The sequence below is a fragment of the Alligator mississippiensis genome, chromosome 15 (assembly GCF_030867095.1).
Source record: "Alligator mississippiensis isolate rAllMis1 chromosome 15, rAllMis1, whole genome shotgun sequence".
Classification (NCBI taxonomy): domain Eukaryota; kingdom Metazoa; phylum Chordata; order Crocodylia; family Alligatoridae; genus Alligator; species Alligator mississippiensis.
In genome coordinates, this window is record NC_081838.1 from 1,043,670 (window position 1) to 1,070,887 (window position 27,218).

Genomic DNA, 27,218 nt, shown 5'->3' on the forward strand with positions numbered 1-27,218 from the left:
CATGGTTTCGCAGCAGGAGCGGGTTCTGCTCCCCCCACAAGGGCAGGGCAGGGGGCACTATAAAATCCTGGAGGTGTGAAGCCCCCCCCCTTTCCCTGACACACTTGTTCACACCTGGACACATGGTCCCTGGGAGCCTCCCCTCCCCCCTTTATCACACCAAGGGGAGAAAAGTCACACCCCCCCCCCCCCCAGCCCAGGCTATGCCCCCCCCTGGCTGGTGATAGGACCCAAGTTCAGCTCTCCGTCGCCCCCGGGTGACTGGCGTGGGGGGCACCTCCCCATGTCAAGCCCCCCTATAGCACCTGGCTATTGAGTCAGCTTCATAATTAGTCCCCTCAGTGCAGAGGGAAACTGAGGCACAGGTGTACCCAGAGCACCCCCCCAAGCAAACCAAGCAGCCCCAGTTGCCAATAGTCTGGGACACAGGGTAGGAGTGTGGGGGGGACTGGACCCAGTTGAGCCTGGGCACGTGCAGCACCCAGCGCAGGGGGCCCAGCTCAAAGCAGGACGAGGGGTCATGACTGAGGAGTCAGGCCCTGTCCCAGCCTCCGCCACCGCCTTCCTTCCCTCCTCGAGCCCCTACCCTGCGGCCTAGTGCACACGGGAGAGAAAAAGAGGGTGCAAAGATGCCCCGGAGCCAGGCCCGGACCTGGGTCAGCAGCCCGCTTCCCCCAAAAAAGACCCCATGAAAAGAGGGGAAGGGCCCGTCGCCCACACTCGCCCTCCCCAGGGACGGGCACTGCCGGGGGCAGCTCCACCCCTGCAGGGAGCCCGATTTTGGCTGAAAAAGAATCATGCAGGCCCCTTGCCAGCTGTCAGGGGGCACCGGGCTCTCACCTGCCCCATTCCAGGCAGTTCAGTTTGGGGACCCGCCCGCCCCTTTGGATGGAAAAGGGGAGGGATAAGAGAGGCCTGGCCTCCAGGGAGGCTGAATCATGGGGGATCTGGGGTAGACAGGGGGTCCTGGGATCATGAGAAAGGACCCTCGGAAGATCCCCCCCCAGGGCCAGGCCTGGCTGTGACGGGTGAACATCCCACCACAGCTCCCCACCCCCCCATATAACATCCCAGGAGGGGGGGACTTATCGCTCTGGGGCGGGTGGGGGTGGAAGCCCCCTTGCTGGGCTGCAATGAGCCGGCGACAGTGGGTCCTCAGTGATGGGTTTATTCTCACCCTTAGGGTTACAGTGATGGGGGGGTGCTGCAGGGCCCCCCCACACCCCCCTTGCTCTGAGGCTGGCAGCAGCAGCCCAAGCCCCCCCCCCACATCACTGGATCCCAGGCTGGTCGGGGGATCAGGGACCTGGGCGGGGGCAGGGAAACCAGGTCCAGGAATGGGTCATGGGGGGGAGAGGGGGGAAAGGGGGGGTCAAAAGAGGTGGAAGGGGATATCTGCATTTGCCTTCCCACAATGCACTGCTCCTTGTCCGTGGGGAGCATGGATCCGCACCCCCCCATAGAACAGGCGCATGTGGAGGGTCCGGTGTCTCCCGGTGCTTCCCAAGAGCAGTCCGTGCCCCACGGGGGGTGGGAGGTGAGGAGCCCCCGCTTTGTCCTGCCCCTGCTGGGCCACTGCAGATCCAGGCGTGGGGGAGACCCCCCAGACACCAAGTCCACATGGAGTCCAATGGGAGGCTGTGGCTGGAGCTGATGAGGGGAGGGGGCAGGTCTTCGCGGCCCCCTACCTGCCTCGGGGGTGCCTCCGGGGGTCCTCCCCAGAGCGGGGTCACTGCTGCTTGGAGCGGGGCCAGAGGCGGCTGGTCAGAGAGCCCAGGAACAGCTGCTGCTTCTTGGTCCTGGAGAGGTCGGCCAGACGCTGCTGCTCTTCCTGCAGGGAAGTGGGAGAGGAGGCGGGGTGGGAAGGGGGCTCTGGCACCAGCCTACCCCCGTGGGGGTGGGGATCAGTGTGGAGGGAAGAGCCATGACCGAGCCTGCTTGGGGAGTCGGTGGCAGAGATGCGAAGGGCTCCAGAGCCAGGGGTGGTGGAGTTCACTGGACTGGAGACTTCTGGGGTCTACTCTCAGCTCTGCCTCGGTTTCCCTCAACAGCCAGCATCACTGCCCCTGCCCCCCCCATGGCAAAGTACTGCTCTGTGCCCCCCCACCTGCCAGGCCCCCGCACGCGAGATACACACACACCCCCGCCCCGGATGCTCTCACCTGCTCCAGCTGCGACTGCCGGCGCTTGAAGGCTTCCAGGGGGTCGTCCTCCAGCGAGTAGTTCTCCAGCACCGTCCGCACATCCTCCACGCTGCTCAGGGCGATGGCTGCAAGGCGACCGGGGCCGGGTCAGGCATCCCCAGAAGGGACCCGTCTCCTGCAGCCCCCTCCCATTCCCGGGGCAGGGGGTGTAAACCGAGGCACCGCCTGCTCCCTCCCTGGCACCCCAGTGACCCCCTTGGGCAGAGCCCTGGAAGCAGAGGGGTGCCCCCCCATCCCTCACCTCAGCACCGAGATGACCCCCTCCCCTTGCCGCCCCTAACAGTGACCCCTGGACAGCGGGGCTAGGAACAGAAACACCTCCCACCCCGCTCCTGGCTGCAACCCCGGCTCCCCTAGCTCACTCTTGAGGAAGGCAGTGAGGTCGTAGAGGGTCCTGTCCTCTGAGTTCCCGTCCCACTTCTTGAGGGCCAGGCCATTGAACGGCTGCAGGTGAAAGGCTTCCTTCTTGCAGTCCACCACCACCACCTTAGCCGGGTCCCTGTTCAGGCACGAGATATCCTGTGGGGTAAGAGAGATGGAGACAAGGGGCAGTGAGCATCAGATCCGGCTCCGGGCACAAGGCCTGGCAAGGAGGTAGCCCCCCCTTCCCGTTTTCTTGCCAGAGTGAGGCATGGGGGGATACCTACCCCCCAAAAAGCCTCCAGCCCTGTGTGACCCCGGGCAGAAGTGACCAGGCACCGGAGACGGTCACAGTGGATTCAGGCCTCCTCCCCGGATGTCCTAGCTGGTGGGGGAGGGGGGGCTGGCATCAGAGAAGAGCCCCTTGCCCAGAGATATGGAGGAGGGGGAGGTCCCCAAAATGCTGGGCTGCGCTGGGACCCCAAAAGATCCCTCCAGCAGTCAGATCAGCCTTGCTGAGGGCTTCCCTCCCCGCGCCAGCACATCCCAGCAGCAAACACCCCCTCCCACCCCACCAGCTGCCCCCAGCCCCAATCCCTCACAATCAAAACAAGCCGGAGAGAAAAGGAGGCCCCGGAGCCCCCGACAGCAGATGGAAGGTGACGGGGGGAGCGGAGAGACAGACGGTTCGCAGCGAAGTGGAGCGGTCGGGCTCTGCCGAGGAACTCGAATGCCAGAGCCTGGGAGCAGGACGCTGGCAGGGGGAGGGGGTTTAGGCTCCCAAAGGCTCCAACACCCAGCGTGGGGGGCAGGGGGGAGAGCCAAGGTGCAGCCTTTCACTTGGAGGCATTCACGGTGACACTCCAGGCGCGCGCGGTGGAGGAAAGCCCCCCCCCCCATCCCCGGGGAGTCGTACCTTCACGTGGTGCCCGTCCACGTAGTGGGTGGCGTCCCGGAAGAGTCGGTAGGAGATGAAGCCGTGGGGGTCCACGTTGTCGATGAGGGGGAACGCCGTCTGCAGTGGGGGAGAGAGAAGGGGAAAAGGGGAAGCGCTGAGTCCGGAGAAGACCGGAGGGATCCGATCACACGACTCCCCAAGGGGCAGAACCAGCCTGGAGACTCTCAGCCGGGTGCCGCGGCACCTTGCTCTTTGAAGGGTGCTGTGCACGGCTGAGGAAGCCAACACCGCGATTCACGCGGCCTCCAAACCCTCTGGCCTCGCGGAGCTCTCTGCAACAGAAGAGCTGCTCCCCGAATTTGCCGTTGGCGCTGGCTTTTTCCAAGGAGAGCCCTGGAGTCTGTAAAGGCCGAGGAAACCGGGAACCAGCCTATGCATAAAGCAGGCTGGAAAAGGGAGCAAGCTGGGGCAACCCCCGCCACACTGCATCTGTATTTCACCCGAGTCTTTGAGGTGAGCTAGAAGGAGGATTTTTTCAGGCCAAATACTGACACTTTATGATATTGCTAAAAGAGCGTTTGCCACTGGCAAAGGCAGCCACACGGAGAGTCCTCCACTGCATATACTAGATCCCGGGTGTTCGTTCCTCCCTGCGGGTAAAGCGGATTATTGGGTCCTCTAACCCTATTCCAGGTCCATCACATACAGACGGTCCAGGGAGGGCAGCAAGGATGCTCCATGGTAAGGAAGGGGCTTCGCTAGGCAAGAGGAACGAGGCCAGGCCTGGTCAGGTCAGGAGAGAGATGCTGGAGAGGGACAGGATGAGGGTTTATAATATACTGAGAGTCAGAGACTGATTCTGGGGTGTCTCTCACCAGGCAAGGCCGAGGAGTCCCAGCATGAAACGAGCAGGCCGGCAGTGTAACACCAACACCAGGACAGTTGTTTCCTCCCGCGTGGGGTGAAAGGGGGGAGCTCGTGGGCATCGGGCGTGGGGGGAGCGGAGAGTTCAGCTAGATCCACCCGGGGGCTGGGCTCGTGTTGGGGGGAAAGGGGCATCGGGGGGTGGATCCTTAATGGGCGCGAGGGGAAGAGAAAACCCTGCTCAGACTCAGTCACTCTCCCTTCCAGCGCCGCTCTCTGCCACCGTGACACAGGAGACTGGGCAGGACGGACCTGGGGTCTGACCCGGTCCATGGCACTTACGTAACTCAATGTCTCGGGCCAAACATGGCAGTTTGCACCACAAACCACCCCCCTGCCCAGACGCCAACGAGTCCACAGAGACTGGAAAAGTCGCAGGAGAGGAGCAACACAAAGGCAGGCACAGGCCTGGCTGCATTTCTCACTTTCTCACGCTGCAGCTGTCCCCAGGGTAACGCCGGGCTGGGTTCGCAGCAAACCCCAGGGACCTCCAGCAGTGCGGCAGAGAGAATCTCAGCTCTGCCTCCGGCCAGGGTGGGCAGCTTCTAGGAGGTCCCTGCCCAGACACTCGCTCTTCGGCAGCCCGGCTTTGGCAGGTGCCCTTTAGTGCCACCAGATTAGCACGGCAATAGCTCCGATTAAACAGGCTCAATGGAGAAGCCGGGGTCCATACATATTCAAATAGGCAGGGGCACACTCCAGCACGGCCACCCGCCTGTGAGCTGTTCAGGGAGGGGTGTCCAGAGAGACGTAACCACCCCGTGCTGGGCTGAAATCTCAACGCTCCTAGGAGCGCCCGGCTGGAAGGGACCTCGTGACATCTCGTCTAGTCTGGGCCCCAGCTCAGGCAGCTTCATCCCTGACTAAACCACCCCAGTCTGTCCAGCCTGCTCTTGGACATGTCCAGGGATGGAGATGCCCCATTCCCATGCTGGACCACACTCAGAGGCAGGATGTTCCGCCTCCTCTCCAGCCTCAGTTTCCCCTCCTGCAGCTCAAGGCCATTGCCCCTGCTCCTGTTCCCTGCAACCACAGAGAAAAGCCTGTGTTCATCCTCTCTGCCATCGCCCTTGAAGGCTGGGTTCAAATCCCCCCCCCCGGTCTCCTCTTCTCCACGCTCAATCCCTTGAGCAATTCCAGCTTTCCACCCCCTCAGGCCCATCGTCCCATTTGACACTCTTTCCAGTCTGTCCACCTCCTCCTGGAAGCGCAGGGCCCCTATCTGGACCCAGCGCTCCAGGGGAGGCCTCCTTGGTGCTGGATAGAGCGGGAGTCACTTCTCTCATGTTCCCCAATGAGGAGAGACTAAAGAGACCAGGTCTGTTCAGTTAAGAAGAGACGCTTGAGGATGCACTGGACCTGAGCAGACTCGCATCCCCACACCCCGCAGCCTTCTCTGGCTGTTATGGAGACACACAAGAGCTCTGTTCTCCCCACCCCGACATCAGCAGGACCTGCCGGCTGCACCCGCAGGAGGACCCAACTCCGGCGGGACCCCGGGGCCCTGCCTCACTCACCATGCCCGTCTCGGACGTGAAGACAACGATTTCGTACAGCGGTGCCAACTGCTGCAGCAGGCTGTCGATGCCAGGCCGCTTTTTGAAGCGCCAGCCGGTGCCAAGCTGGGGGCAAAGGAAGGAAGAAGAAACACAGAGAAGAGGCCGTGAAAAAAGATGGCACTAGGTCCAGGAGGATGGGAGCAAGGCTCGTGCTGTCTGCCAGGGAAGCGGCCAAGAGCTCGTGACTTGCAGCCAGAGGGCTGGGAAGTAGGGTCACGGGGCCGGGCGCTTCACTACAGACCCCCCCGCCCAAACAATACAAGCCTTCAGTTATACAGAAGAGCTGGAAGAGGTCCAGAGAGGGGCAGCAAGGATGATGGGTGCTATGGAGGGGGTTCCCTGGGAGGGGAGACTAACGAGGTCAGGCCTGTTTGGTTCAGAAGGACAGCAAGGATGGTTTGCGGCTTCCCTACGAGGAGAGACTGAGGCCAGGCCTGGTCAGGTTAGAAGACAGATGCTCCAGGAGGGACACGGCAACATCCTAAGGGGTGAAGAGAAAATCACTAGGGATTTATGCTGGGCTGTCTCTTGCCAGACAAGAAAGAGGGGTCATGGCGTAAAACGAGCAAGGTGACAGTTTAACGCCAGGACGGTCGTTTCCCCGCAGCGTGGGGTGAAAGGGAGGAGCCTGTGGGGAGAGGAACAGGGGAAAACCCTGGTCAGACCCAGTCACTCTCCCTTCCAGCCTCTGCTCGCCGCTGGACACGGGAGAATGGGGGGCACACTTGAAGAGCAGCGGATGGGACAAGAGGCACAAGGCAGGGAGCAGAAAGCAGAGCAGGGCAGCAGGTGGGGCAGGGAACATAGGACAGGTAGCGGAAAGCAAAGCAACGGACCAGGAAGGTGGCATAGGGCTGGGAGCCGAAACCAAAGCAGCGGAAAGGGCAGGGGGCAGATAGCAGAGCAGCAGACTGGACAGTGGAAGGAGATCAGAGTGCCACCCAGGGAGGGCGCAGGGCTAATAAGCAGCCCACCCACCAAACAGGTCGGCTCCCCGCTGAGCTACAGCCGCCTCCCCCCGGAGCGGACGAGGCCTTACCGACCACTCAGGGCGCAGCAGGACGTCTATGAGCTCGATGACCAGGGTGTAGGGGGGCTGGTAGTATGGCTCCTTGAGGGGGTCCGGGAGCAGCTTGGGACTCATGGGCTCGATGATCATCTGAAGGGCAGAGAGGCCGGGAGGGGGCATCAGAGGCCGGTTGCTTCACCCCTTCCCCTTCACCCCACGGCTGGCTCATCCCCTCGTGCGCCCCCCCGCCCCCCCATGACCGGCTGGCACAGCTCAAAGGCTGAGAAGCCCCCTGTAAAGCTGCTGCCCTCCCCCGGCTCCTGTCAGAAGTAGCCCAATAACCAGTACTTCAGACCTCTCTGACCCCCCACAAAGAGCCCCCAGTGTAACGGATGTCCGAGGATGGCGGAGGCCTCCTGAGCTGATCGGTGTTTGGGGGGTGGGGGGGTGTGCTGAAGGCAGGACCCCTTTCTGACCCTATCTTTGGCCCCCAGAGGAAGGCAAAACCCCCAGTTCAGACCAGTATGAGCAGGGGGGAAATCCCTTCCTGCCCCCAGTGCTGCGTGGGGCTGAGCCTGAGCACGGGGGCAAGACCCTCCGGCCAGGACCCTGTGGGGCTGGTGCCAGCAGGAGCATTGGCCGAGCCCAGCCCCATCCCGGGCTGCAGCCAACACCCTTGTGGTGGGAGGCTTAAAAGCCCCCTGATGCATGGAGCAGAAAGGGGGGGGGGCTGGACTAGATGTGAGGAAGACCCCCACCCACGTCACAAAGTGCTTGGAGATGACTGGAGGGAGCCAGCACCACACAAATCCAGTACAATGTCCCAGCTGCTGTGCTCAGCTCCACCTCGGGCAGTTTAAGGAGAGGGGAGGCAGGATTGCGCCCCCCGCTCCCCGTCCAGGGAGGGACCCGGGGCCTCGACTCACCTGCCAGTAGTCTTTGAAGTATTTATGCGTCCTTCGGACCTGCTGCAGCACCACGGGGTCTGCAAGACAAAAGGGGAAAGCTGTGGGTGGGGTGGGGGGGTCTACCCGTGGCAGGGAGATGTGTGGAGGCCTCTGGGGTCCAGTCTCAGCTGCCTTGCAGGTGATTGGCACCACGCTGCCTACACGGCCTCGTTTTCCTCCTCTGCAACCTGGGGAGCTGGCTGACATTCCCCGTAGCTGGGAGCTGCTCAGGTGATGGGGGGATGGAGACCTTACACAGCAACCTTGTGACCAAGTGCGAGGCAACATCTCATTAGTCCTGGAGCCTATTAGGGCTGCTCGCTCTTAAATGATGCTTGCCCCCAGCCCCAGAGACCCAATTCAAGCTCCCTTCCAGCCTCCGCAGGACACAAGACACTGGGACCCAGCACATGGCTGTTATGAGACAGCTCTCGTTTCATGCACGCCTTCGGTATCTACAAAGCAGATGTCTAGGAAAACACCCCTCCCAGGCAAACGCAACCGCTATCTCCTGATGCGCAGCACACGAAGCGTGGGACGCTGTCTGGCAATCCCAGCCAGCTGATGCACGCGGGGAGCATCCCCCACCCAGCCGCCACGCCACCGGATTACTAATGGATTCCTTAATCCCCGGCCCTCCAGCTCTTCCGAGGGTCCCGTGCAGGGGTCAGGCCTCGGAGAGCGTGCGACTGAAACGCTTAACCACCCCTTGGAGACGAGGGCTTGGCTGTCCGGGCCATGGCTGGGGTTATTCAAACAGAAGTTGTACAGTTAATCAATCACAGGCCAGCACCCTGAATAGGACGGCGTTTGGGGGCGATTGTGATGATAATGTGGGCGAGCAGCTGGGCTGGATGGTGCCGGGGGGCGGCAGAGAGAGCAGGATTCAGGCATCCGTTCCAGAGCCAATCCAGTGGAATCTGATCACAGCCCTGCTCAGAAAAAAACAGTTTAAAAATCCTCCAGAGGGAGGGAATTAAACAAATAAGGATGCTTTTTCTCTTTGAAATGCATCCCTGGAGTTTATCCAGCCAAGTTGGGCTCAGCTTTGAAGGTGGGACTTGGCTGCTAGCTGACCCCTCACTGCAAAACGGGACAGCGCTGTGGGAGTGACAATGAACGACCTTTTGGGAGCAAACAGGGCCTTTTGCACACCCTGGTAGCATTTTTTGGGGAGGTCCCTGGGGCTTGGGAGACTTCGAAATATAGAACCACTGACAACGAAGGCTGGAAGGAACCTCAGGGGGTCACATCAAGTCCAACTCTTGCTGCAAACAGGACCAGTCCTAACTACATCATCCCAGCCAGGGCTTTGTCAAGGTTAAAACCTCCAAGGATGGAGACTCCACCACCTCTCTGGGGAGCCCGTTCCAGCACTTCACCACCCTCTTCTTGAGAAAGTTTTTATTAATATCCAACCTCAACTTTCCTTGCTGCAACTTGAGCCCATTGCTCCTTGTTCCATCTTCCGCCTCTGAGGCTCTAAGCCAGCGGCTCTCCATTTTTTTTTTTATACTCAAGGTCCCCCCTTGTTAGGTGCCAAGCACCCCTCATTAATACTCAACTCTTTGAGGGAACTGGGCTTAATTAGTTTGGAGAACAGATGACCGAGGGGGGATTTGATAGCAGCCTTCAACTCCCTGCAGGGAGGTTGCAAAGAGGATGGAGTTGGGCTGGTCTCAGTGGGGGCAGACAACAGGACAAGGAGCAATGGGCTCAGGCTGCAGCAAGGGAGGTTGAGGTTGGATATTAGGAAAAACTCTCTCATGAGGAGGGGGGTGAAGCACTGGGACAGGTTACCCAGAGAGGTGGTGGAGCCTCCATCCTGGGAGGTGTTGAAGACCCGGGTAGACAAAGCCTTGGCTGGGATGATGTAGCTGGGGCTGGTCTTGCTCTGAGCAGGGGTTGGACTAGATGTGACTCCAGAGGTCCCGGTCCAACCCTCATGTCCTATGATCCCATGAAGGGGCGATGGCTGGGGGTGGGGGGAAGTTAAACAACTTTCGCCCCACCCTGTTGGGCTTCAAAACCGAAGAGAAAAAGCTTGGCGAACTAGCTGTAGATTTGGAGAGAGCGAGTGAGCGAGCAAGAGAGAAGAAAGGAGGGGGGCGCAGGCTCTATTGTGCTCGACAATGAGCCGCTGACTGAAGAATGGCTTTTAAATCGGGACATATGCCAGGCCGAAGGGAGCAGGTGAAAAGCGCCTGCAAGCCCCTGGCTGGAGCCCACCCCCCCCCCCCCCGCCCAATACAGGCGCCCTCGGGGGTCCCATGAGCAGACAAAGCCCCCCCATGGGCTCCGCTTCCCAGCCCTTGGAGATGTATTAACGCCGACTTCCATCTGCCCTTCTGTTTTTAGGGGCAGGAACACACGTGGGGGATTGATGTGCTGAGCACATCGCAGTCCCTCTGATATAACCCCCTTCCTCCCCCCAGCCAGGTCTCCAAGAGCTGGCACCATGAAGCCAGAGGGTCTCGGAGGACGAGGGGACGCTCCCAGCCGAAGGCACGTCCCTTGCATGCACCTGCCGTGGCTGGAGGCAGCCCCCGGAATCGGGCGCTGCAGTCGCGGCGCTACAGGAGACAGCTGCAGGCCAGGGCCCTTCCAAATGGATTGAAGAGTGGGGGGGTCCGAAGGACCGATATGGGGAGGGTAGAGACAGAAACCTATGCGCACCCCTCTGCCCCCAGGACCCACACGCCCTTCCCTGCTCCAGCGCCCCGCTGTTCCATTCCCGCCAGCATCGGGAAAACTGACGGCCTTAGGGGTGGGCTGAGGGGCCTGGCACCACCCCCAGCACCCCATTACACCCCCTTCCAGCAATGCCTGGAGGACAAGCACGGTCAACCCCCCTCCCCTGAATCCCCGACACGAGCCCGGAGTGACCTCCCGGCCTGGACACGAGATGTATGCCCCCCCCCCCCACACACACACACAATGTGTCGCTGCATCTGCTCAGGGCAGCTGGTCCCACCGTGGCCCCTTTTTAGCAGCGGGGATTGCAAAGCAGCTGGATATTCCTCCCACTTCTGTAGCCAGGGGGGCTCAAGGAGACCCCCGCAGGCCTGGCCTGTTGCCACCGACGTCAGGGCTTCAACAAAGCGTTAACATATTGTCGGGCTTTCCCCGACTCACGAGCTTCTTGCCCAAAGCCGTGAGCCTGGGGAAGGACACCTGGAAGTGCAGATTTGAGACTTGAAAGGCTTTGGCCGGGCACAGAGAGTGCTATTCCCTGGCCGGGGTAGAGCAAGGGCTTGGAGATGTCCACAGCTGGGATGAGAAGCAGAAAGCAGACTCACGGCCGGGGAGAGAAGGGCCTGGGAGCAATTTCCTCGCAGAGCACTGAGGCTTGGCTGATGGTGGTCTCAGAGCCTCCCATGCAGTCACCCCCCACCCTGTGCCCGCTGCTGATACTCGTGCACTTCCAGCTGTTACAGAGCGGGAAAGAAGAACAAAGAGTCACTGATGCAACTTGAGCCCATTGCTCCTTCTGTCATCTGCCACCACTGAGAACAGCCCAGCTCCATCCTCTCTGGATCCACCCTGCAGGGAGCTGAAGGCTGCTACTAACACCCCCTGCCCGTCCTAAAGCCCGGTGCCCTTGGGGGCTGCCAGGCTACAGCGGGCCTCACCTATGTCCTGTGGACCCTCACGCTCCTTCCATGGTACAGCGCTGGCCCACATTTCAGTGGAGGACAGCGTGCAGATGTCCACTGAAATCGGGCCTCCAATGTTATGTGCCTCTGGTTTAGCTGGTCTATAAGGTGCCAATCTGCCCTGTCCCGCAAAGTCACACAAGTCAGGCTCGCTAAAAAAAGCGCTCGTTAACCATTAAATAAAGATGCAATTAGCAGAGGTTCAAGGGGACAAAGAACTTCTTAAAAGGTCTGGGGATTGGGAATCACCCCACGGGGTCAGCAGAAATTCAGCAGCTGCTTGATTGACAGGTGTCACCCCCCATCATGGCTGTCATTGCCCCCCACCTCCCTGGCCAAGCGCATGCCATGGATGCGTTTGCAGCTGGCTATAAAATGGGGTGATGGAAATGGGTGGGAATCAGCGAGCTGCTCTCCAGGCAGGAGGCCTCTGGCCCCTTCAGCTGCTGGCTCCTTACCAATTTGCCTGGGGTTAATGAGGACCTTAAACCGAAACTAATTAACGCGGGAACAGCAGGGCACAATGGCAGTGATGCCGCACCCCAAGGTTTAGGCTCACAGGCAAGTTGGGCTGGAAGGGACCCTGCAAGGACGTCCAGTCCAGTCCAGTCCCCTACTGGACACAGGACGTTCCTCCTCCTCTCCAGCCTCAGTTTTCCTTGCTGCAGCTGTCCCCAACGGCCACGGAGAAAAGCCTGTCCTCACCCTCTCTGTGATCACTCCAAGGCTGGGATCAAATCCTCCCTTGGTCTCCTCTTCTCCATACTCTTCCAGCCCCAGGTCCCTCATCACTTGTGTCCCTCTCCGCTGGACTCTATCCAATGTGTCCACCTCCTCCTGGAAGTGTGGGGCCCTGAACTGGCCCCAGGGCCGGGAGAATCACTGCCCTGGATTTGCAAGGGACACTTCTGCAGGAGGCTGCTGCCTTCTTTTGCCATAAAAGCACCGGGTTAGCTCATAGCAGGCTGGCCTTGGCAGTGTGTTGCCTACTCTGGGGTCTGTGGCCACGTGCCCGCTCTCGTTCCCTGCAGGGTCTGAGCATCCACGTGGGCAGTTACCCCAGAAGAGCTGGAGCGCTGGCTCCACCAACAGCATCACTCTCCAGTGCCCAGTAGGTCAATCCCTCTCCTCCCTTCAAGCTCTCCTTGCTTAAACAGGGTTTTGCTTTTTCCTGGACTTCAGCTCCTGGCTCAGAAATCCCCTCCAGGCACCAGAGGCCACGGCACAAATCCGGGGATAATGCAATGCGCTGGTAGGGTCTTGCATAAAGGCTCCAGAGGGGTTTTCCTCCAGCCCCACCACAGGTGTCCAGCTGTGAAGAGCAGTTTCCAGGCTGCCCGGCTCCAAGCTGGGGAGGGGATGGGGGTGGGAACGCTTCCAAACAGCAGCTGCAACTGCCCGTGGAGGCTCCCAACCCGCCCGGCATCATAAACCCAGCGGGACGACCCCCTTCCTCTCTCCCAGACCCACGAGCAGGTGAGAAAAAATCAGCCCCAGGGAAGCAAACAAGTTTTGCCTCTGGGGGAGGGCAGCAGCTCGGCTCACAGCCTGGGCAATCCATCATCGCCAGTCCAAAGCTCCCAGCTGGAAGCCCCTGGCCAGGGGGAGTAGTGGGATCTAGCAGTTAGAGCAGCGGTTCTCAAGCTTTTGAGACTCACGGTTCCCCACGTTAGACTTGAGGCCCAGAAATACTGGCATGGGGAAATCATTTTGCCTTTCTTCAGCTTGCTCCTGTCCCAGGTTTCAGATGGAACTGAGGATTCATTCGTTAGTGCATTGGTAACAGTTGTTAATTAGCCTGGATTAGATGAGCCCGTGAGGTCTCTTCCAGCCCTGCCTTCCTATAAGCCCACGGTCTCTCCAATGCAACTTTCTTCTAGGCAACTCGCAGCTTCTTCCATGAAACTTTGGGCGTGCTGTGCCCAGATACTTGGAGCTGTGAAGTTGCGGCACGCTAATGACCCGGCCTGATTCTCCACACAGACGCTGGCAGAGATCTCTGCTTTCAAAGCGGAGCCAAGGACCTCAAGCTGAGACATCTGGCGCCTGCCAAAGATGGCGCAGAGCATCTAAAGCATAGCAAACTCCCCTCTCCAAGTGATTTCTCAGGCAGGCGGGCCCGAAGTGGGCTGGAGGAAAAGCCGGTGAGTATTATGGCAGTAACCCATCACGAACCCAGCCCGGGAGAGGAGACGGCACCAATGTTTGGGAGAGAGGGGAAGAGAGCGAGACTGGAAAACAGCCAGTGGTGTTTCTACTGCTCGGTGTTTTGGACTGAATCAGCTTTGCTGGGCTACAACTCTCCGTGGCCAGTTCTGCTCCTGAAATGGGGACCTCCTGCTTCCACTGAGGACAAACCAAAGCTGCCAGGCCCAGAACCAGTCGGGGGGCCTGGGTTCCCACCTATTCATTCAGCTCTAAGGTCAAAGGGATTTGGGCACCTCAATGCTTTATGGGAGCAGGCAACCTCGACATCCTTCCCAAGGCACTGCTACATTACAGATGGGTTTGGCAAGGGTCTAAAGCCCAATCCCAGGGGAACGGAGCCTGTTCTCTGGGAAGATACCCAGCCTGGGGCTTCTGGGCTGTGCCCACGCCCACTTGCACACGCAAGTGCGTGTGCATGGGTGTTTCCCCAGTCGGTCGCTCCCTGATTGGGAGCTGCTGGGGACAGGCAGGAGGTGCATCCCAGCTTGGAGGGCGAAGACCATCACCCCACTCACCTGTCACCCGTGTTCTTGAGCCAACACATATAGAAGCAACAAGTGCCGAGTCCCACCCCCACCCCTTGCCCCCCATCACCACCCCCAAATTTATCAGCCAGGAAGAAACAGGCCAAACTCAACCTCTACTCACCGTTATCGAATTCATCTGGAATCTGCAGGGAAAAGAGAGAGAAAGCGGGTTAGTCCAGGCCTGACGGCCTCCATGATATTCCCCAGCCTGGAGGGACAGCAGCAGGGTTGACCCCCGCAGAGGTCACGTCCAGTTCGACCCCCATCATCACCCTGTCCAAACCAGCCCAGACAAATCCATTGTCCACCCGCTTAGTACAACGACCATCCAGCTTGACGTGACGTCAGACAACACAGAGGGAAAGCAGACAGGGAAGTCACCACCTGTGGAAATACTGCATGCAATCACAGCGGAGACCTGACCTGGAGGAAAATATTTGAACTAACCAGCAGCCAAAATTACACCCGTGACAATACAGCCGAGAGACACGGGAAAAGCAGAGCAGCATGGGAATGCCCTGGAAGAGCCGACGACTTCCACCATCGCTCCGCTGCATTCGTACAATGGGAAGGGCTGGGGAACAAGGAGGAGAGCGGGGTTCCCCGGGGACGGGAATTCACTGCCCAGCAGGAGCAGGTCCAGGGAGGTCTGGGCTCCCCCTGGTCGGCCCTACAATGGGGTCCCACTGATGATGTGGGTTTCAGGGGCCGGGAGGGAGGAACCAGGAGTTGATACGTGTGCCCTTTGGCTGCCCCCAGCTAGGCTGAAGGGCAGGGGACCATCTCCCGGTCTGTGCAAGCTCCAGTCACTGCTAGCCCCAGACCCCTCTTGCTTGGGAAGCTAGGGCAAGGTTTAGGAACAGACAGTCACCGACCTGTCACGATGGAAGGATTAGGGCTGGGCTGGGAGTTCAGCCCCTACCCCCCCGCCCCGCCCCCACTCTCCTGGTCCAGCTACAGCAATGCATGCCATGCCCCTCTTACAGAGGAAGGCAATCCCCCCCGCCCCCAAGTCTGTGTCAAGCTGGACAATTCCTTCCTGCCCCCAATGCAACATCGGTCTGAGCCTGAGCGCAGGGGAGACCCTCCAGCCAGGACCCTGCAGGGTTGATCCCACCAGAAGCATTGGCACAGCCCAGTGCCCATCCCCAGCCTGGGCTGCAGCAGCACCCAGCACCTCTGGGGGGATTTAAAACCCCCTGACACCTGTAGCTGCAAAGGGTGGGGGGCAACCAGCAAAGCCCAGAAGCCTGGGAAATCCCCAAAGCAAAGCACAGGCATCGCCACGCCAAGATCATCCCGCACCAGTGATCATGCCCCATCCTCCTGGTAGGGCAAAGGGAGCGGGAGAAACGAGGGGAGTTGAGACAAGCCAGCTGCACAACCCATCTGCTCCCACGACGTCCCGTGGCTGCCTGGTGGGACCTCATCAGCCTTCAGACACCTTTACAGCAAGGGGTTTGTTTGCCCGCAAGCTGGGAGGGGGCCCGGGGCCCAGACAAGCGCGAGGCGGTATGATGGCACCATCTAGGGAGAGGCACTGGCGAGGCAGCAGAAAAGCCAGGCGCAAATACCAGGAGCCTGCCTCAGAGCAGGGAGGAGAGCCAGGTTTTCCAGCAATGATTCTTAGCCGGGGAGGGGGAGATGCAGCACCCTGGGGTGCCTTGAGACCCTTCCATGGTCAGCACTGCAAGGTGCGCATAGATCAGTCGCAAGCTAAACCTAGAGATTTGCGACAGGAATCCACACTGTTCTGCCCTACTAGGGTCTTGCCCAGCTCTTTGCAACAGATAAATCACTTTATTAGTTGTCCTGTAGTAAAAAAAAAACCCAAAACAATGGAAATAGAGCTGACTGTTTCCAAAAGTGCACCTTGGGTCTACAAAGGTCAAGAACTGCTGGTTTCCAGAGAGCCCCATGTTAGTCTGGGGAGATGCAGCCTCTAGCAGGAAAAGGATAGAGCTGGGGAGACCCAAGCTACCCCCTAAGCACGCAAGGGTCCTGGTAGGCCAAGACGGGTCAGCTGCAGGGAGTAAGCCCCTTCCCGACTTCCAGCACACTAGAGCCTGGCATTAAGAGCAGTCTCTGGAAGACGCCGAGGAGGTGGCAGGGGACTACGCCTGCCCTAGATCCTAGCTGGATGCAAGTCCTGCTATCAGCACTGGCCGGGGGGGCCCATGCAGGACCCTTTCTGGCTCTGTCTGGCCTGTCGATACCTGTCCACCTGAGATGCCGCTGGAGAGGCAGCTCCCGCAAGGCTGGGGACCCAGGGGAAATCCTCAAACAGAGCAACTCCGTTCTTGGGAGACAGCGGAGGGAGACAGCAACAGGCCCAGGATGACTCTCCAGAGAAGGACAAGAGAAGCCAAAGCAAGTTCCTCCGAACCAGATGCTGGTTTACTGGGATACCACCAGCAGACAATACAGAGACATCCTCACTAGTGGGTGGGAGGTCTCAGGCCCCTCTGAATCCATCCTCATGGGGCAAGACAAGTTCCAGACTCAGCCCCTCTCGTCTTGGTGTGAAGGAGTTTTATACAGTTCCAGTCCCAAGGTCTGTACTCCTGCCCATGTCTCTGAGAGAATGATCTCTTGGCCAAGAGAGCAGGGAAACTGAGTCACGACCTGCACCCCTTGTTCTTTCCTGGGGTCACCTAATTAGGCTTGCACATGATCCATGGCCTCTGCATCTCTGCTCTTTTGAAACTGCCCCTCACCATCCGCCTTCTCTCACGTGCTGATGGTTGGGATCCAGACTGAGCCGGTGGGAGCAAAGGATCTGGGAGGAGACGTGTTGTGCTGGGGATGTACGACAAGGGGCGAGGGGTGTTTGGGACTCCCCAACAACCCTGAACAGCTCTGAGCATTCAAGGGAATGAGGCGACTCTTCTCTGAACGCCTGTGGAGCGCTGGAGAAAACCTGAGAGTAGTTAACTATCCCTCCTTTGCTTTCCCATGTCTCAGTGCATCGAGCCCATGGCAGATCTCCCCAGCTGGGTCCATCTTACCCTTAAGAAACATCCTCTGCTGCCTTTCACAGCCTTGACTACTGAACCCCCAGTGAAGAGGAGGAACAAGGACAGTGCAACGGGGCCAAAACTCATCTCTCTCTCTCAAGAGCTTGCCACAATCGGAAACTAGCCTTAACGCAAGGGGCTGCACGCAAGACTGGGCCGGGGAGAGAAACTTCCCCAGTACCAAAGGGAGCAATGATAACGGTGACTTCGGGACAATGGTTTCCAGGTCACCAGGAGGCTCCCATCTTGGTTAGTCAATAAATCACAGCAGCAAATAAATATGTAGGGTGCAACTGCTGCTGTAAGGACAGGCCCATCTGTGGAAGAGCCGCTGGGATTCCTCACATGCCTTTCCCTGCTTTTCTGGCACTTCCCAGGCTTTTCTGGTGTTGTTTTTCCCACTCCCGTACCCCACTGGGGAGAGAGTTTGTGCCCTGGCTGCCACCTCTCCACATCTGGTGGAAAGATCAGCTCTTCATGCTGCTTCTCTGCTCTGGGGTGGGGTTCCTCCCTGCATCCCCCCGCCTCTCCAGTGCTGTCGTCTTTGCTCCTGCGAACCATCTTTTCAAGTAAGCCGGGTGTTTAACACGCGTGTGTGAGGTTTCAAAAGCTCCGGTGGAAAAAGGAAGCTTTTCTTGGGGCCATAACAATGAGACAGAGGAAGCTCAATCTACAAGCCACGTGGGAAAAGCAGCAGATCAAAGCTCTCCCTGTTTATAGCCCAGACGGCCCAGATTCACTTAGGCAACGCCATGCGCCTCTCGGGGAGGTGCGAAGTGTGCCCGCAGCAGCCCCATTTGCTCTGTGGGGAAGGCATGAATATGACACTGGAGGAAGCAGTGCTCATTAAGAAGGGTTTATAGAGCAGGAGGGCAAAGGAGCGACAGCCCAGAGAGATGCAGGTCAGCAGCTGTGTCAAAGAGCAGCAGACAACGAGCCACTGGGGGGTTGAAGCCATTCGCTGCCTCTCTCCGTGAATAGCTAGACAGACCCAGAGAGGGCCAAGACAGAAGAATGTCAAGATTATTCCTTCTCAGAGTCACAGTCAGAGAGAAGTGGGGCTGGAGGCGGCCTCCAGAGCTCATCTTATCCAACCCCTACCCGAGGCAGGATCAGCCTGGGAAGTACTGTCCAAACTACCCCAGGAAGACCAGAAACTTGCTACGCAGCTGAGATGCCCAGAGAGGAACCCGCTTCTTTATCTGCAGTCATAAGAGCTGCCGTGTTCTGGGTCGGACCCTGCCCGGTCTCCCGTGTCGCGCAGAGGCTGGAAGGGAGAGCGGTGGGTCTGAGCAGGGTCCCCCACCTCGTTCCTCTCTCCCTTGCAGCCATTTAGGGCCCAAGATGTTCCGATTCGGAGGCCGTGCCCCGCACTCCCCTGCTCACTAGCTCCCGATGCCCCTTGCCTCCAAGAACGTGCCCAGTCCTTTTCTGAATCTGCCTGAACTCACAGCTGCCCCCACATCTGGTGCCCTCGAGCTCCATCCTTTAATTCCACGCCAGGTCCTTGTGTTCATTTTTAACTTGCTACCTACTACTGTCATGTTGTGACCCCTCATTCTCGTCTGGTGAGAGACAGGCCATAATAATAAATCCCTACCGACTTTCTCTTCACCATTCAGCAGGTTTCATAGATGTTTCATAGATGTTGTTAGGGTCGGAAGGGACCTCGATAGATCATCGAGTCCGACCCCCTGCATAAGCAGGAAAGAGTGCTGGGTCTAGATGACCCCAGCTAGATGCCTATCCAACCTCCTCTTGAAGACCCCCAGGGTAGGGGAGAGCACCACCTCCCTTGGGAGCCCATTCCAGACCTTGGCCACTTGAACTGTGAAGAAGTTCTTCCTAATGTCCAGTCTAAATCTGCTCTCTGCTAGCTTGTGGCCATTGTTTCTTGTAACCCCCGGGGGCGCCTTGGTGAATAAATCCTCACCAATTCCCTTCTGTGCCCCCGTGATGAACTTATAGGCAGCCACAAGGTCGCCTCTCACCCTTCTCTTGTGGAGGCTGAAAAGGTCCAGTTTCTCTAGTCTCTCCTCGTAGGGCTTGGTCTGCAGGCCCTTGACCATACGAGTTGCCCTTCGCTGTACCCTCTCCAGGTTATCCGCATCCTTCTTGAAGTGTGGCGCCCAGAATTGCATGCAGTACTCCAACTGCGGTCTGACCAGCGCCCGATAGAGGGGAAGTATCACCTCCCTGGACCTATTTGTCATGCATCTGCTGATGCACGATAAAGTGCCATTGGCTTTTCTGATGGCTTCGTCACACTGCCGGCTCATGTTCAACTTGGAGTCCACTAGGACAAACCATTCAGCAGGTTGTACATCTTTATCACGTCCCCTCCTCAACCATCTCTTTTCTAAACTGAACAGGCCTCATTAATCTCTCCCCCTGGGGAAGCCCCTCCGGAGCACCTGTCACCCTTGCTGCCCTTCTCTGGTTTCTCTCTCTCCTGCTGGAGGTGCAGGGACCAGAGCTGGGCACAGTATTCAAGGTGTGGACACCAAGGATTTATAAAGGGACATCACAATCCTTTCTTCTGTCTCCTAATTCCCTTTTTAATAATCCCTAACAATGGGGTTATTGATAATCCCTAACCGGCTGTGAACCCTTACTGTGGTGTCCAGAGGCAGGGATTTTTGGGGGTTGATTTCTTTTATTGGACTAGTTGCACAGCTGGGATAAAAGTTAGCCAAGTTTTTCAATACAGAGCCTCCTTCTTTGGATCCGAGGAGAAAAGAAAGTAGTTAAGAAGGGCTGGTAGATGTGGGAAGATGAAGTGGGAGGGAGAGAAACTCCCAGCAGACAAATCATTAGCAGACAGAGAGAGAGAGGCAGGTCAGAACATCCACCCTGCGAGCCCGGAGGCAGGATCAAGGCAGTATGTAACCATCTCTAATGACACATCCTGTCACTGTATGGCTGCAAGGGGCTTGTTAGCATGGCTGCCTCTAGCAGGTACAGAGCACATGGCATGTGCCCTCACCAGGGAAACCCGCTGCCTGCCAAAGTGAGAAGGGCCCTTGGCAGTGAGGTGAGAGAAGTGTGTAAGGTGTAGGACTTCCTAGCAGTGAGAAATTGCTCACCTGAGGACATGGGGGAGTGTGCCCAGCACTTCCCTTATGACAATTAGCTGCTATTCACAGCCAGGTGAGGAATGGGGACATCAAATGATGCCTGAATTGAAAGAGAAGCCAGGAAGCCAAGAGGCACTTCAAAAAAAAAAAAATCATAATACCCTTCCATATGCGTGACCAGCCCAGCAATTTGCACCTAATTTCCTCAGCAGCTTCTGTTGCATATCAAACACTCTCCTGTAAAACAGGCGAGAGGAGATCTGGGAATCAAGAGGAACATCCCTCTGGGAGGGAAAGAGAAAAGCCTGCAAGGTGAACTCCCAGAAATGGATGGGGGATTTTTCTGGAGTGATCTCTTTTATTGAGGTTCCCTGAAGACAAATGCAAGGTGTTTCACTGCAGGAGGGTAATCAAAAGCACAAATACCAAACGCAGGCCACCTGGCTGGATGGTAGTGCTATGGGAAAGCAGAGTTATTAGGAAAAACTCTCCCACTAGGAAAGTGGTGAAGCACTGGAACAAGTTACCTAGAGAGGTGGTGCAGTCTCCATCCTTGGAGGTGTTGAAGACCCAGGTAGACACAGCCTTGGGTGGGATGATGCAGTTGGGGCTGGTCCTGCTTGGAGCAGGGGGTTGGACTAGATGTGACCTCCTGAAGCCCCTTCCAGCCCTCATTTTCTATGATTCTGCTCAGCCTCGGTCAGACCTTGTCTGGATACCGTGTGCCGTTTTGGGCTCCACATTTTATAAAGGACGTGGAGAAGATAGAGGGTGTAGAGACAACAAAGATGATCAAAGGCTTGGAAAGCAAGTCCTACAAGGAAAGCCTGAAGGACCTGGGCATGTTCTGCTGGCAGAAAAAGTGTTTAAGAGGAGACACGAGAGCAGGCTTCAAACACCTGAAGGGCTGCTGTAAGAAGAACGAAAGCAGCTTTTCTGTCTTGCTGCAGAGAGGAGGACACAGACCCACGGCTTGAAGCTGCAGCAAAGCAAGCCTGGGTTGGATATCCAGAAACACTTCTTCACTGTCAGAGCAGGGAAGCAATGGAACAGACACACCCAGGGAAGCTGCAGACTCTCCATCCCTGGAGGGGTTCAAGGAGAGGCTGGACAGCCACTGGTCGGGGTGATCCAGGCTCAGTGATGCCTGTGCTCTGCTACGGGGGTGTCCCAGGCCTCCGGGCTTTGCTGGTTGTTCCCCACCATCCTTCTGCTCCATGTATCAGGGGGTTTTTAAGCCTCCCCCAAACGTGCTGGCTGCAGGGGACGGCAACTGAGCTGTGCCAATGCTCCTGCTGGCACCAAATCCAGAGCGTCCTGGCCAGAGGGTCTTGCCCCTCTGCTCATGCTCAGCCTGACACCATATTTGGGCCAGGAAGGAATTTTATGCCATGCTCAGATTAATATGAGCTGCTGGGGGGAAAGGGGGTGGGCCCTCTACCTGGGATCCCTTGAGCATCTATTGACAACATTTCATAGGAGCGGGACATTGGCTGCAGCGGTCTCCCTGCTTTCCCTGGGGCAAGTTTGGGTGTCAGGTCTGTGCTATGTCAGGGTTGACAGTCGTCTCACGTAAAGCATAGATGACGGATGCGTCTGGGGTGGTTTGGACAGGGCTGATCCTGCCTCAGGCAGGGGGTGGACTGGATGTGAGCTCTGGAGCTCCCTTCCAGCCCCACTGCTCTATAGTCTACTGCACCAGTTGGCAGCCAAGTGCTTGAAATACAACAGGGAGAGACCTAGACACACTTTCCAATGCAAAGCATCCTGGTTACATCTCCCCGATGCTACCAGAAAGGGTTCAACAGGTTTCTACCCAGTTCTCCAAGCAGAAACACCGCTTCCACCAAAAAAAAACACCATACAGGAGCACTCAGCTGCTTATAAATGTTACATGCATTTTCAACCCACACAACAAGCAGCGTTTTAAGACCCTCTAAGAAAGGAAATGAGACTAAGAAGGAGGGGCTGGCGCTAACGGGTTGCACTGAGACGCAGGGATCAGAGGGAAAATCAGCAGCAAGGGCAAGGTACCAAAAGCCTGTTTTAATGGAAGCTGAGTCTAGACAGCACAGATGCGTAATCACTGTCTCCCACCAGCATTTCGATCTCTTAAGCAGGGATCCTGGTTTTCTCTGTGACCCCACAAAATCCTCTTTTATTATCAAGACGCAAAATGCAAAGGAAGCAGAAAGCTCCTTACCTTAGCCCCATGCTCATCCAAGGAGTTGCTGCCTGTGAAATGGGAGAGAAAAGCCACATCAGTCACCGTGTCATCACGAATGGCTGCAGAGGTCAGGAAAAGCAGGTGGCTGCCACACAGGTACAGGTGTGAAGCCTCCAACCTAAAATCAGATAGCTAAGGGCTGGAGAGCAGTGATGCTCAACCAGGAGCCCAGGAGCACCCCGGGGTGCCTCGAGAGCCGCTCTGGGCTGCTGGGGCCACGTGAGCATTGATGTGCGCGCCAACACAATACACGAGATTGAACCCTCTGGGTCTAAAAGGAATCCACAGGGTTAAAAACACGAGAGAAGCGGGGCTGGAACAGACCTCCGGACGCTGCATCCAATCCAACCCCCTGCCTGAGGCAGGACCAGCCCTGTCCAAACCGTCCTTCTCTACGCAGTTGTAAGCAGCGTGTCAGTGGGGGCATCCGTGTTCCCTGCTGCTAGGTGGTTTCTCCCTTGTTGCACGCATTTTGAAACTGCCTCTACTTTCGGAAATGCCCTTGTATATGTGTCTGCGTGTATGCATGTACATATGTATGTAGATACACACGCGTGTAGCCACACACAATTCGTGGCGTCATGCTAGAAACCCAGCCGGGCAGTCCAACAGAGCAAGACAGCGACTTGTGGCGAGGGTTACGTACGACTGCTGGAAGGGAGAGCGGCTGGGTCTGAGCAGGGCTTTTCTTCTCTTCCTTGCAGCCTCCAGCTCTGTAGGTCCAGGGCGTCCCGATACAGAGGCCGTGCCCCTCACTGCCATGCTCAATAGCCCCTGATGCTCCTTTCCTCCAAAAACGGGCCCAGGCCCTTTGTGAACCTGGCTAAACTCTCCGCTCCCCCCACATCTGGTGCCCACGAGCTCCGCTCCCCACTTTCATCCCACGCTGGATGGAACAGATACCATCTATAAAAGAATGGCCTGGTGTCGTTTTAAACGGCCGGCCTGCTCCTTGCATGCCGTGACCCCTTGCTCTTGTCTGGGGGGAGACAGCCCAGAATAGATCTCTGTTGACTCTCTCTCTCCCCCTTCACACGTTGTCAGCCCTCGTCCTGTCCCCGTGTTGTACACTTTCCTGCCCGGAGCAGGGGGCTGGACCCGATGATCTCACGAGGTCCCTTCCAGCCCTAAACTCCTGTGAATCTCTCTTCTGAACAGACCAGGCCTGGCCTCATTAGTCTCTCCCCATCGCACTGATCAACCTTGCTGCCCTTCTCTGGACCATCTCAAGCTCTTCTATTTCCTTTTGGAGGTGCGAGGACCAGAACTGGGTGCTGTACTGGAGGTGTGGGTGCATCACGGGTGTACAAAGGGGCGCTGCGATACTTCCGGCTTTGCTCCCCGTTCCCTTCTTAATAATCCCCGAGTCTGCCTTTCCGACGGCTGCCCAGCAGAGCTGAAGCTCTCTCCTTCTAACAACCACCTGTGTCCTCGCTCTCTGCTTGACTGCAGCCCCCCACCAGCCCCCGGAAACCCAAACTTCAGCTCCAGAAGATGGGTGGTACAGGCCGCGTGTCCACCCAGCTCCTATACGGTCACCTCAGCCTGTACAGCCGGGACTTACCGAAGACATAGATAATCGCTAGCCCGCTCCCGGCTCCCATCAGCCCTGCTAGCCGCAGCACGACCTTCTTGGCGTAGGCTATGTTTTCCTTCCTCTTTTTCTCCTGCTGCTCATCAGAGCCGGCGTCTTTCCCGTCTCCTCCCTCTGTCGTCTGCACCCGTTGCGGCGGGGAGGAGAAAAAGGAAAGAGATCAAAATTAGCGGCAGCAAGAAGTCACGTGAATCCCATGCTAGTCGATGAACCCCCTTACCAGCCTCAAAACCTCTACTGGGGGGGAATCCCATTGGCTTTTCTACGTGCCACTCAGAGGCAACGGCAGATCCTCTCACAGAAACCCTCGTAAAAGGAACGAAAAGCAGTTAGCCCCTAAGCATGCCGGGGAGCAGACCCAGCGCATCACTGAGCCCCTCGGTGACTCCAAGCAGGAAACTCGCCAGGTTTGGCAGCTCTCGCGACATCTCCGGGTCGGGAATGAAGCGGGAATCAATGCGGAAGCAGACAGCCCGGTCTGCGGGGTGATGACAAAGGGAATTAGCTGCCCCATTCAAGCAAGCGGGAGCTTGCGTGTTAACCCAGGGCAGGGCAGGGCAGGGCTGGGCCCAGCCCCCCAACACGTTCGATCCGGCCTGCGGGTGGACGGCCACCAATTAACTGGATCTGGCCTCATTTAATCTAATAATAACCTAATTTGAGAGAGAGAGGGGGGATTTCATTTTGATCAAGGAAAAATGTGGATTTTGGGTTCTTTTTTTAACGTGAAAATTGGGGATTTTTTTTTTTTTTTTAAATCAGAGAAAACCAGGATCCCTGGCGATGACCTCAGCGGTGCCTTCTAGCCCCCCACTTCCAACTTCTGGGGCCTCAGGCCCCACCCCCTCAGGCCCCACCATCAGACCCTGCCCATTGGGAAACCACGCCCCCTCAGGCCCCAACCTCAATCAGTGAGCCCCTCCCCCAGTTTGCGCCTCTTAGGCCCCGCCCCCTCAGACAACCCATCACTGGCCCCTCCCCATCAGGAAGGCCCCGCCCTCAATCGGTGAGCCCCTCCCCTTCCAGCCCCGTCCCCAAGCAATCAGTTCCCTTCAGGCCACGCCCCCTCAAACACCCCACCATCAACCCCTCCCCAATGGCCAATCACTTCCCACCTCAGGCCCCGCCCCAACCAATCAGCCCCTCCCCCTCAGGCCCCGCCCCCACCGAGACCACACACCCACTCAGGCCCCGCCCACTCCTCACCTGCGGGCGCTGGAGCTTGTCTTGCAGCACCGCCCCCGTGAGCCCCGCGCCCGGCGCCGGCCCCGCGTCCACCGCTGGCCCCACGTGCGCCGCGCCCCCCGAGCCCGGCGCCGGCCCCGCGCTCAGCGCCCGCCACGGCGCCGCCCGCCACCGCCGGCAGCAGCCCCTCAGCGCCCGCGCCACCGCCGCCGCCATCTTGCCCCGCGCCGGCCCACACCGCGCACGCGCCGCCGGGCCAATCAGGGCGCGGGCTGCCGGGGCCGGCCCCGCCCCTTCCCGCGGCGCAAGCCAATCCAGGAAACGGGAGTCGCGGCGAGTCCCGCCCCTCTGGATTCACCGGGCCAATGGTGAAGAAATTAAAGGGGCGGGGCTTAAGGGAAAAGACGCACGTATCGGCCAATGGAGATGCGGAGGGCCGGGGAAGCCGGCCAATCGCGGAGTGGGGAGGCGGGACGAGGGGCGCCCGAGCCAATCAGGGATGGGGGCAGGAGGCGGAAGTGGAAGGCGGCGAAGGTCAAAGGCAGCACGTGGGGGAACTGCTCTGGCTACGGTCGCTGGCGCCAAGGGGGCAGTGACCCCCCCTCCTCCCGGCAGGCTTTGCGCCTTCCACCGCCCCGCAACGTGCTTCGAGGGTGCAAGCCCGGGGGTGCTGCGGTGAGGGACCACGTGGTTCGTCTCATGGCGTTAACCCTGAAGCCTAATGACAACACGTGCACCTGCTGGCGCTGTGTGGGCGTGTGGTTGGGTTGTGCATCTGCACAAGAACGTGTGAGCATGTGTGAATGCTTGAGTGTGCGCAGGAGTGCAAAAAAAATGCGTGCATGTACAAGTGTGGGCATATGCACGCATGCAAGGGTGCATGTGCCTGCATGAGTGGGCACATGCATGTGTGTGCATGAGTGTACACGCGCACAAGTGCACAAGAACATGCATAGAGGAATGTACAAGTTCCTGCACAACTGTGGGCATGTGTTTGTGGCAGTGCATGAGTGCACAAAAGCACATGTGCAAGAGCATGCATAGACATGAGAGTGCATCTATTTGCACAAGTGCACGTGCCTGCACAAGTGTGAGCGCACAGGGCTGGATGAGTGGAAGCTCGTATGCACAAGTGAATAGTTGCATCTGAGCGCACGAGTGGGCACAAGCATGTATGTGTGAACATGTAAGACTGCATGCATGCGTGAGAAGGTGCGCACAAGACTGCGAGTGTGAGACTGTGCGTGCAAGAGAGAAGCACTGCTGCTGGGTCAGCGCGGCCCGCGAGGCTCACACACCTCTGCACGACAGGACGGCAGGCGCTGCCCAGCCTAGAACAACGGACGCAGGGTGTACTTCCAGCGCGGCCGCGGTTCAGCCCCCTCCCGCAAGGCCCCACGTGGAAAACACAAGGCCAGCGAAGGTTTGACACAAACCCGCTCCAGCACCTCGGCAGGCAAAGCAGCTGCCAGCCCGTGTGGACAGCGGAAACATTGGACTCAACTGAATTTTTCTGCAATGGTTGCGGGGGGCTCTGATCACAAATTCCAGCTGCGTTTGCCGATTTAAAGGCAAGTTGAGGTTGGGTATTAGGAAGAGCTCTCTCTGGAGGAGGGCAGTGAAGTGCTGGAAGAGGCTCCCCAGAGCGGTGGCGCAGTCTCCATCCTGGGAGGTTTTGAAGACTCGGGTAGACAAAGCCTCGGCTGGGATGATGGAGCTGGGGCTGGCCCTGCTTGGAGCAGGGGGTGGACAGGTCCCTTCCAACCCTCCTCGTCTGTGATTCTATGAAGAAGCCGCAGGCTCCACCCTGATCTCTGCCCACTGCA

At 58.2% G+C, this 27,218-nt stretch overlaps 1 protein-coding gene across 1 annotated transcript; it reads right to left on the reverse strand.

Annotated features, from left to right (window-relative positions):
* Nucleotides 1-1,152: 1,152 nt before the first annotated feature.
* On the reverse strand, nucleotides 1,153-25,623 carry TIMM50 (translocase of inner mitochondrial membrane 50). Its single transcript, XM_059719409.1, has 11 exons — nucleotides 25,414-25,623; nucleotides 24,178-24,328; nucleotides 22,590-22,621; nucleotides 14,414-14,435; nucleotides 7,881-7,939; nucleotides 6,985-7,104; nucleotides 5,904-6,008; nucleotides 3,481-3,579; nucleotides 2,567-2,723; nucleotides 2,163-2,269; nucleotides 1,153-1,831 (listed from the first exon to the last, which is right to left on the reverse strand). The coding sequence occupies exons 1-11, from the start codon at nucleotides 25,606-25,608 to the stop codon at nucleotides 1,730-1,732; spliced, it is 1,149 nt and encodes a 382-aa protein (XP_059575392.1). The 5' UTR covers nucleotides 25,609-25,623; the 3' UTR covers nucleotides 1,153-1,729.
* Between the last annotated feature and the right edge of the window lie 1,595 nt (nucleotides 25,624-27,218).

Coding starts and splice junctions, on each gene's coding strand:
- TIMM50 (XM_059719409.1), bottom strand. CDS start 25,608: ATGGCGGCGGCGGTGGCGCGGGCGCTGAGGGGCTGCTGCCGGCGGTGG. Junction 22,622..24,177: donor AGCGATTATCTATGTCTTCG/GTAAGTCCCGGC, acceptor CCCATTTCACAG/GCAGCAACTCCTTGGATGAG. Junction 7,940..14,413: donor TCCAGATGAATTCGATAACG/GTGAGTAGAGGT, acceptor TTTGTCTTGCAG/ACCCCGTGGTGCTGCAGCAG.